The sequence below is a fragment of the Charadrius vociferus genome, unplaced genomic scaffold, assembly GCF_000708025.1.
Source record: "Charadrius vociferus isolate BGI_N301 unplaced genomic scaffold, ASM70802v2 scaffold43, whole genome shotgun sequence".
In the NCBI taxonomy this organism is placed as follows: domain Eukaryota; kingdom Metazoa; phylum Chordata; class Aves; order Charadriiformes; family Charadriidae; genus Charadrius; species Charadrius vociferus.
This window is the reverse complement of record NW_009648043.1, coordinates 2,899,837-2,910,985: the sequence shown is the minus strand read 5'-3', so window position 1 is coordinate 2,910,985 and position 11,149 is coordinate 2,899,837. Positions and strand designations below refer to the sequence as shown.

At 41.9% G+C, this 11,149-nt stretch overlaps 2 protein-coding genes across 2 annotated transcripts in view; both read left to right on the top strand.

Moving 5' to 3' along the window:
* The window catches only part of MAPK11 (mitogen-activated protein kinase 11), a 17,209-nt gene extending 14,807 nt beyond the window's left edge, over positions 1–2,402 (top strand). Inside the window, exon 11 of the mRNA XM_009883653.1 lies at positions 1,761–2,402. Within this exon, the coding sequence (XP_009881955.1) occupies positions 1,761–1,834 (74 nt within the window). The 3' untranslated portion in view covers positions 1,835–2,402. The remainder of the gene's footprint in view (positions 1–1,760) is intronic.
* A 134-nt stretch (positions 2,403–2,536) lies between these two features.
* MAPK12 (mitogen-activated protein kinase 12) overlaps positions 2,537–11,149 on the top strand; it is a 46,052-nt gene continuing 37,439 nt past the window's right edge. The window contains exon 1 of the mRNA XM_009883688.1: positions 2,537–2,556. Within this exon, the coding sequence (XP_009881990.1) occupies positions 2,537–2,556 (20 nt within the window). The remainder of the gene's footprint in view (positions 2,557–11,149) is intronic.

The window sequence follows — 11,149 nt, the reverse complement described above, 5'->3', positions numbered from 1 at the left end:
GGGGGCGGTGATGGGGGGGGAAGGCCTGAAACAAAAATCTCAAAACTGGCACAGGACATGCAGCTCTTCCTCCTGGCCATATTTTTATCTTGGGGAATAAACTTTTTATTTTCAAGTACAGTATGTGCCACATTTAAGTAAGAAGACATGAAAGGTGACCATTTGCATAAAAGGTTTGTATTGTTGATGAAATGTTGACCCAGTGTCTCAAGATGTCAATGGCATGTTTCCCCTCTTTTTCTGTTCAAGTTAAAAATTGGTGGTGCTTGATCCCAAGAGGGGCTGAGCACCAAAGTAAAATGAGATTTCAGACACTGTGTTACACATTATGCACTTAAGAGTTTCCTTGACCTCCATTGCATACTGCTGAGGCTTGCAGCCCAAGCTCATAGATTTTCTTCTGACATGTTTAATCAGTTAGAAAATATTTAAAAGTTTAGAGGCCGAGAGTTTGCTATTCAGCGTTGAATGCCATGCGCTGTCTCTCCTTAGCTGCTGCTCCAGTTGCACATATCTCAGCTCAACATCCGTACTCTCAGCTGAGTAGGTGGCACGAGAACCGTGTACGGAGCTTCAGTCCCAGGCATGCGATTTGTGAGGATGCTGGCTCGCTCCGAGTTCAGTCAGGACCTCTCTAGCTCCTACCTGGCTGCCTGTGGTCAGGTGCTACTTAATAGCATCAGGTCAGTCACTGAAAAGAGTAACCTAACGAATCCTTCCACCTCGGGGCTTCTGCACACAGAATTTCTTTCAGAGAAATCCTTCCCTGAAGCTGGCACGGTGTTCACCGTACACCATGCTACAGCGTAACACAACCAGAGCGTACTCAAGATTTTTACATACTTTTTAGAGGAGTGCTGGGTCCACTTGCAGGTGTAGCAGCTGTCTCGGACAGATCTGTTTAATAAACAAGCTAATAGGCACAAGTTTGATATGATTTAAACATCACTGTTTGGAAAACAGATCCTGAAGTAATGCATCGTTAGCCATATAGTTATGTGTGAACAGCATTTAGTCCTTAAAATACAATATCTAACTTGAGAAGATACATAGGAGGTAGCCACTGACGACGTACTCCCATTACGGTGGAAGGCACAAAACAGGATATGACTGTCAGCATGAAAAGATAAAGGGCTGTTCCTAAAGCAGGGTAAAATAGCAGGAATCCATGTTTCTAGTTAAGCCTTTCTTGATGCAAATAGAACTGTTAGGTGCTTCTAAAACAAATGAATATTTTTTTCAAAGGACTTTAAAATTAAGTTATTTACAATAAAATATATGAGGAAAAAAAACCCCTAGATCCCAAGGCATTAGTGCAGAATTGGAGTGATTTATGTTGAAGGCAATTGACCGAGAGATGATGAAGAACATTCTCCACAGTTAAAAGTGTACATTTTAAAACCTGTTTGGGTGCTTTTAAAGATTCCCTTTTCCATTACATTTTGTCTTTTATTACATCATTTTGGCAGGTCATCTGACAGCATAATTGATGTTTCCATTTCAGGGCCTGTGTGTTTTAGTAATTAGCTGAAGGGGACAGAGATGTTGTACGATAGCATTATTTGTGAGTCTTAATTCGTAATCTGAGGTTAACAGAAGGATTCCTGGTGAATTCAGTCTATTTTTGGATCCGGGCTCTAAAAAGGCTGCAAATACAGACTACAAGTCACATGCATCCATAGAACTGTTTTGTCTGGAATATTTTTCTTTTGAAGAGAGTATCACCTAATTCTTCTCTCTCCCTTACTCCCTCTCTACAGAACTTACCTATGAAGAAGTGATTAGCTTTAAACCCCCTGACTTAAAAATGGATAGCCTGGAGATAGAACAGTGAATACAGGCAGCTCTGTCTTGCCTTGCTGCACTATGAAGACTGTTAAAATATAACCATACAATTTAACCTGTGGTCAGACGTAGATTTTACTATCCAAAGATGTTGGAGAAGATGTGGAAAAGCAGATGCATTATACAGAAGCCAGATGTTGTCTGTTTGGGGTGGGGTTTTTCTTTGCCTTGTAACATGAATGTATTCCCAACTCACAAGGAGTGATAAAGAACTGCTTCGTTCTGACGAAATTATGCACTGAGTTCTGTCGAGCTGTGTGTTCTGCATGTCTCATTTTATCAGTTGTATTGCCAAAATAAAGGTGACTTTTAAAATTAATTTTAAAATTGTACATTTAAAGCATGAATGTATACAAACATAAACATAGAAATCCATACAAGCAATCCATTTTTTTTTCTGGCATTTTATCTGTCCGTTTTCATCTTATTTATAGTTAGTGCCTTTATGAAGAGAGGGCGTGGTAGTGAGCTAGACAGAATATGCATATGTAGTCACATCTGTGGTGGTCTTACAAATTTACTGGATGTCTCTCAAGCAATCTCAACACCAGTTGAAAGTCAGTAAAAATAAATGTTTGTCTTCTGTTGCCATTCAAATGTCTATTCTCATTATCTTCCCCATGTCTATTTGTTTTAATCTGCACAATACCTGTTTGTGAGACCATTTTACTTGCCGATAGTACTCCCAACCATGTCGTCAGTGGAGTGCTGGTGAGTTTGCCCGAGTTGACAGGAAGGTGCCCTGAAGGCACCGTGGTGGATCTCTGCAGTCTTCTGCAAGCTTCAGCAAAGGCTGCCACAGACAGCAGCACAGGAGTACTCAGTTCAGTTCACAGCTTTGAATTCAATATTCCTGGTTGTCTTATTCTCCTTTATAGAAACCTCGGGAAAATAATCTAATAATTGCCATTGGAAGACAAGACGAAACAAGATGATTTAAGAATTTGTTTGTGAAAAACAAAATATCCATCTTATCAGAGTTTCTTTTAAAGCAAAATTTTAAAGGATTTCCAGCTCTGAAAAGCTGGAAAATTAAATAATAAATTGCAGGATACACTGGATACTGAAATGTCTTAAAGAATTAAATGTATCTGATTTCCTCATTGAAGGCATAATACTGAAACAGGAATATCCTTTGGCATGAGGCCTCGTGTGGTGTACTGGCTGTGTCTTTCTACATACGTGTGATTCATGGTTGTTCAACGTTGTTCATTTTTGTGTCTTTTTCTCGCTCTGCCAGAGTCTTATTTTGAAGGTGGCTTTTTATATAATTTAGGTTTTCTGCAACTTTTGTCATTAAGATTCAGTTGTACAGCTATTACATGAGGTAATGAACTCTACTGCATTTATTTACCTTCCTCTGTATCTTTTCTATGTAAAAAGAGAAGCTTTTTCTTAATAAACAGATTTAAAAAACATCAAGAACTTTGATTTTTTTTCAGACATTCTTGATACAGTATTGTTTGTTTTCTTTGACAAATAGAAGTAAGCATTCCATCTCAAAAATGTGCTCCTAATTTGTGAGCTTAAGTGATGGGCTGTTGATAATGTTGGCCAGTTACCCGATACTTGCTTTCAGTGGGATACAGCCACCTGTATTCAACTTTCTGCAAGGCATATTAATCTGAAAATAAATGCCAGCGTGGATTTCTTGTGATTCCTCTGAAGTGTTGTCTGGCCATCGTTACTTTGGCTTCCTATGAAGCTGGATGAGGCCTGTAATGGTCATGCAACAACTGAATTTAATGCTAACTAAAATAGGTGAAAAGGTTGTAAATCCTTAAATTGTCTGACTACATAATGAAAATAATCACTTAGCCATGTCTTAAATACATTTTTTTTCTTTTTCTTGTTTACCAGTTCACAGAAAAGTAGCCCAGTGCTTTATTTTCTCTGAAATCTGATAATGAGCTTGCTAGCCTGTTCTGCAGCTGTATTCCAGCTGGAAGGGCAAGGATGAAGTGAAGAGATTTCCCAAGAACTTCCTGCATCCAGCGATAATTAATTTAGTGTGGGATTTGTCCCGTTGTTTATTTAATCTGGTTTCCTGGCTATGAGGGTGGCCATCACCAAGTGTTTCAAAGGATGCGTAAAACTCAGTGGTAGGCAAAGACCAGAGTCTGCTCTTGCTGTAGCTCTGCTACTTGAGGTAGAAACAAAGTTTTATATCACTTGCAAAATTTATTCTTCTGGCACCTCTGAATCTTCCTCTGAATATTTCCGTTTACATTCAAAGATGTAATTTTTTCTAGGAGATAAATTATGTAGGAAGAGTACAGTCATTTAAACTAATCAAAGGTGACAGTAATGGGTAACAAGAGCTCAGCTATTTTTAATGAAATACCATCAAAACCCATAAATCATCTCATTTTAATGTCAAGAAAAACAGGGGGGAGAAAGACATCTTTTTCCTAGATTTGCAAAATGAAGGTGATTTCTTAGACCTCAAAAGCCACTAATTAAAGTATTTTTCTAGAGCAGGTAACCGACTCCCTTGTGGTAATCCACTATGGGACTGCGACATGGTAAGTTTATCAGTTTACAACAGCAGGACAGGGTAATTGGAAAGCCGGTACCCCACTGGGACAGAAAGGTGGAAGGCTTAGTGCTAACAATGCTTATCGTTCAAGCACAGATGGAAAAAACTATTTGTCAACCAAGACAAATGGGCGAATGGAGGTAAACATCTAGGAGCGAGGGCTTTGTCAGGCTTGGTGAACCTGCAAGGCAGATCACTTAAAAGTAAATTTTAAAGAGTAAATAAATACAAAAGTAAGGGTTTTATTTTATAATTATTTTTTTTCTAAAAACATCTTTAATGAAGGCATTGTTTACATGGCCCAAATTTTATTTGCAAAACTTGTAGCGGAGCCTGCTTAAACTGTGGGGTTTTAATCTCCAGACGTTACTCAATCTCATTATTACAATATAAGTTTGAGGACAGTGTGGTAGGGTTTAGCCCACACTAAATCAGGGTGCTCAGCATCCCTGACCGCTTGTGAAGCACTGGAGGGGCACCGGGCGGAGCATGGCTGGGCGATGCTAGCGCAGGAGGACTGAGGGAGAACACAGCTCTCCAAGGGCTTTCTCTGGTTAATTACTGTCACTGTTAACAATTTACTTCTAATCTGAATTTACCTAATTTCAGATTTCAGTCACAAGAGCTTGTTATCCCTCCACCTACTGAATTGAATCACTTCTAGTATTTATTATCTCACTCTAATCAGTGTTAAGTGCAACCCCGAGTCTAGTAATTTTATCATCACTGGAAGCAAAAGGTCTTGCAAAAGGAAAAAGTTGTCTTTTGCATACATCTCAATCTTTTGACATGTATAAGTATACACTCCATTGCTTTTAAAATCTGCATCTTCATTTTTGAAGCTCTCCACCTCATCAGCACCAAAGCACAGCAGCAGGAAATTGATATGCCACAGCCAAAGCAGAAATAAAGACAAGACTAAAGAAATCTCTAATTTACAATATGCTAATGGGAAGAAAAAGTGAGGATGGTTTAGAGGAAAAGCACAGCACTACAGGGTATCACTTGCCATAATACAGGGAACATACAAAGTGGCTACACAAGCATGAAACAGCAGGGATACTAATAACTTCGGGAATTTATAGGGCAAAAAATAATAAGAAGAAATCAGGTAATCAGCACTGATATATGAAAAAATACATCATGCACCACCAGTAGGTCAAGAGCCATTAATTAGGCAGCATTGTTGCAGAATTCCCATTAGTCATCTTGGCGTTTTTGATGTGGTGTAAAAGATGAAAGCAAGAGGGAAGGGGGGGGCAGTACGCTGCAGGATCCCACACAGCGGGCTCACCCTAGGGACAGGAGGGGGACAATGCTTTCAAGGACAGGGGTAGGGAGCAGTCAATACAAAAGCCACTTCCTTCCTTTCTTCCCGTCACGTGTGCTCCTGGATCATAACAAGAAACCGGACCTCCACCTTCCCCACTCTCGGGACTTGGTCAACGGTGAATCTGTTAAAAAAGTACCGTATTTCGCTGCAGGCAAAAAATTACTTAAGTATCCTTCACTACATCTGCAAGTTGCAGATTTGGCCCAAGAATCCCTGACACGTGAGCAGTGGTCAAGATTTAGCTCTTGCTAAAAGTGAATTGCACTGCAAGGCGGGTAAGTTATGTCTTTTGGTAGCAGCAGAAAGGAATTCAGCCTCGGCAAGATCAACCTCTTCAAGGAAGGAACTAATAGCAACACCTCTGCTTTAAAAGCAGCTGCTTGTTTCTCTTACGCGTGAACCGTGCTGCCCGTGTTTACAGATATAATGCAAGTCTCTAAAGCTGGTCCTTAGAAAATCAGCACGCTCGCGCATGTGAGAGTACCAATTGTCATTAATTTATGAGTCTAGGCAAAAAGTGTAAGGGTTTTTATGGGACTAGTGTCAAGAGACTCAGAAAGGTGCATTAGCGTAGCTGCCACTGACCTTCTTTCTGCTGTAAGATGAAATATTGAACTGATATGCCTAAAGGGGTCTAAGTTTTCATGACAAGGAGGGAATATATTGTGAGTTTCCAGTGCACATGCTGATCTTCCAACCAATCCGACACTTAATCCATTAGATGGGAAATTTCTACATAATGGATGAAACTGTTCAATTAGGTTTCAATCCTGCACGCATACAAATGCTTCATTTTGCACGCATATAGTCCCCCAGCGTCAATCATCATCACAAATTAAGATGTGCACCGTAGTACAGAGGTTTTAGCTGCACCGTAGTACAGAGGTTTTAGCTAGTCCTTTTAGGTTCCAATTTGATCACAAGTAATACTGAAGGCAGTAGAAATACTGAATCACAGTGGCAGCCCTGAGACAAAGTATACATTAAATCTGCCATAACTGGCAGCCTCCACTGAGCCATACTTTGCTCTTTATAGAAGAATAACTTGTAGATTAGCACTAAGATTATACATTCCCATTTCATACTTAATTTATAATAGAACTCGAAGGCTCAAATCAAGAATAAACCCTAGTTATGTTATACTCTGTGCAAAAATAATACAGCGTACTCCTGTCCTGTCCAACTCTCTCATTAGGTTGAGGTGGAAACACAACAAATGAATGCAATGTTAAGGAAGATGGAAAAGACAGGGTAAGAGTACCACTAAGTTTTTGATAATTTAAACAGGTGATGTGCACAACCTTTTAATGCTCTTTTCATATGATTTTTGCATTGAAGTGGGGAAACTCTTCAACACAGGTACTTTTTCCTCCATGCGCAATAGCATCTCAGATTGTGATAATCTCTGATAGTTTAAAAACTAAATTCTTACAGTTTATTGTAGGAATGAGTATGAAGAGGACCTTTAGGCAGGCTCTGAGGAGAGAGGAGAGTGTTAAAAGCAGTTGGTTTATACATAGCTGTCTGCTACACCCGGCCTCGCTTCCTCCACCCCCCTCCAGTGAGCAGGGATAACTGGGTAGTAAACAGTTACTTAGTAAGTTGTCACTTGACCTCTTGAACAAATGAAACGGGTAGTTTAAAACATAAAAATAAATAGAAAAGGCATTATTTAGGTGGTGTATATTTACTCTTCTCTGCTACTGGCGGAGAGCTGCCGCAGTGTGGCGAGGCCCCCAGGAGCGCTCCCCGTCACAGAAGCGGGAACTGAAGCACCCTGCTCAGGGGTCAGAGAGACAAAAGCAGAAAAGTTGCTAAATAGTTGGCAGCAGCTCCACTGGGGAAGGGTGGGGACAAAATAGCATGGGAATATTTTGAGATGAAAACTGAGATTTTTTTTTCATTTAAGCTTTACTTCTTGTTGTAATAAATAAAATGGACTTACTTCCTCCATGGCAACATATCTAAGTAGACAAGAACAGAGTACTTTTTGAAGGTGGGGATATAGAAAGCTGGTTAAAAAATAATGTTCTAGGAATAAGCTTTTGACAATTCAACAAGATTTTATGTTCATTGAAATTTATGGTATGTTTTACAGAACTAAATTATTCATATGCCAATTAGTGTATCGAGAATAAAATGACCATGTGAAAGACATCTTATAGACATAAAGAGATAGAAAGGTGCGAAGATGCTTTATTTTTCCAAGGACTTCATATGATCTCCTGCTTTCCCCTGGCTGAATCCACGTTGCCACTGCTTGGATCAAGGTCCCAGTCCCTCTCCCTGCGCACACAGATACACCTCCTTTGCCTGGGGCCTGGCCGCCAGCTCCTGATAAAATAAGCTGTGCCATTTTATCACTGCTAATGAACAGTTTGTTGTGAGCAGCGTTGCCATCAGACTCTCTCACCAGACTCCATACATGCAGAATTGCTCAGGAAAACATGGTTAGCTTTCTCACTGCTCTCTTGCAGAGCTCCTGCTCCAGCACCGAAGCCTCACGTCCAGGCTGGAGTGTAAATTGAGCTCTCAGTCCCCAGAGGGATTAGAAAGACTACTGTACGCATCCCATCTACCTCATGTGCTTTGCAGCTGGTGGCAACCTTCCAACACATGGAACGCTGGCTCTAAAAAAACCCAAAGGTACCACAATTATTGTTTCTTCCTGGTAACAACCTTGCCAAGCTTTCCTTTATGGGACAGAAAGTGGTATATTTTGCATCGTTAAGGCATTTATTATCTTTTATTCATGATGTCTGAAGAAGGTCCCTTTTTGTTCTATAAAATTCACAATAAACATATGCCAAAAGCAGAAACATCTGATAGCCTTCCTTTTTTAATTTACTCTGTCGAGCACACATTGCCTGGGATAAGATACGGCCGTAGTATCCTATTAGTCTCATTACAACAGACTTTTTGGGAAAACACCTCACCATGCATCCAGCTGAGCCTAGCAGGATGCTGAGGTTCATGCATTGTGTGTCACTGCTGTAAGATCTATCAGTTGTGGATGGATCCAAGTTTCTTGTCACACTCCCACCATAGGCACTTTTAACGGTTTTATTAGACAAAGCTTCCCTTGTTACAACAGTGCTGATTTCATAACCTTTTCAGTAAGTTTATCTGCTATATGTGTGACCCCATGGGGAAAGGTGGTCTTGTATTTGACCTACACCACTACCTCATCCATCTATAGCAAAGTATACCTAAATACCTATATGGAGAAAAAAACGGGAAACCAGCATGGGCCAACTTTGCCAATGAATTTAAAATATCTGACAAAAGTTGCTCCGTAATATTCTCAGCTTCTGCACAAGAGTGATGTTGCCTTGGTGCTGGGTTAGTACTTCCCTCTACTGTATCAAAATCCTCTGCTTTCTGCCTTGATAAAAAGCAAGCAGTAAGAAAGCATCATTTTGCCACAACTGGATAAAGGAAAAGCAGGTGAGGGATCAAAGGCAGAACTAATCCTTGCTGTATTAGGCACATATATATTTGTCATTAAAAGTAATTTAACTAATGGACTGGCTCAAAATGGAGTGGAAGCTGCACTATCCTTCACCTTGCCTGAACCACATTGCACTCCAGCCATCATCTGAATGGCAACACATGGCATAAAAGGGACATCAGAAATTAAAAAGAAAAAAAAAATCTTCTGGGACAGTGGATTTTAAAAGCAAACATTTATCATTAATCTAACAATTGACATGAGCCTCTCATTACCTGCCAAATGTCAGAGGGTTGGTTTCCATTCTCACTAAACCAGGGAGTCAAAGAGGTCACCAGCAAGCAGAGAGCAGTGCTGGAGCGCACCGCTGTTGGGCAGAAGGATGTTTCGCTCCTGTACCCGACACATAAATATTGGGAGGAGGGAAGGCAGGGCTGCTCTTCCACGTTTGGTAGTCAGGCAGGAAAAGGTCCAGGCCCATGGCAACTACCAAAAAGGCATCAGGAACAATGAAACTTGGCCAGATTGCCCCTTTCGAGCTGAGCCACAAATTGAACTCTAGTGACAGCAAGTCTGAATTATCTAACCTCAGCAACATTGCTCAGGGGTGAAGTCAGACAAAACAAAGGCTTTACCAGACCCTGAAGGACAAGAATTTTAATTATATTCACACAGAGTACACGTAAAACATTTTTTTAAGTGGATCTTTACCTTACACGTGCCAGCCTGGGCCTGTTTACTGTGGAGATATTGAGAAGGTGGCAATTCTCCGTACTCCAGCGCTGCAATTGTTTCAAGCCGCTGCTTGAACTGTTTCATATCGCACCAACCAGCCAGGGGACTGCTTGTTCTGGGCAACTGAATCAAGCGTGGGCTTGTTTCTATTTAACTCTATGAAATATTTCTGAAACCTGGGGTCTGGCCCCGAGGCGAACTGGGAAGCCCTCAAGCTGTACATCTTGGTGCAAAGGTGACCCGAAAGCTTGCTTTTGTACGCCCCGCTCTCATCAGTTACAGCCCCTCGTATTCCTCAACACTTCCATGTGAAAGCTGGTTACAGAATCACAGAATCACAGAATGGTTGGGGTTGGAAGGGGCCTTTGGAGATCATCTAGTCCAACCCCTCTGTCAAAGCAGGTTCACCTACAGCAGGTTGGGCAGGAACACATCCACGTGGGTTTTAAGTATCTCCAGAGAAGGAGACTCCACAGGCTCTCTGCACAGCCTGTTCCAGTGCTCCGCCACACTCAAAGTAAAAAAGTTTTTCCTCACGTTGAGAGGGAATTTCCCGTGTTCCAGTTTGTGCCCATTGCGCCTTGTCCTGTCACCAGGCACCACTGAAAAGAGTTTGGGCCCATCCTCTTGACACCCGTCCTTTAGATATTTATAAGCCTTGCTGAGATCCCCTCTCAGTCTTCTCTTCTCCAGGCTGAACAGACCCAGGTCTCTCAGCCTTTCCTCATGAGAGGTGCTCCATTCCCTTGATCATCTTTGTAGCCCTCCGCTGGACTCTCTCCAGTAGTTCCCTGTCCTTCTTGAACTGGGGGTCCCAGAACTGGACACAGTACTCCAGATGCAGCCTCACCAGGGCAGAGTAGAGGGGGAGGATGCCCTCCCTTGACCTGCTGGCCACACTCTTCTTGATGCGCCCCAGGATGCCATTGGCCCTCATGGCCACCTGGGCACATTGCTGCCCCATGGTCATCCTGTTGTCCACCAGGACTCCCAGGCCACTCTCTGCAGAGCTGCTTTCCAGCAGGTCATCCCTTAACCTGTACCGGTGCATGGGGTTATCCCTCCCCAGACGCAGTACCCTACACTTGCCCTTGTTCAACTTCATTAGGCTCCTCTCCGCCCAACTCTCCAGCCTGTCCAGGTCTGGCTGTATGGCGGCACAGCCTTCTGGTGTGTCACCCACTCCTCCCGGCTTTGTGCCACCAGCAAACTTGCTGAGGCTACACCTGCCGGACGGCAGCCCCCC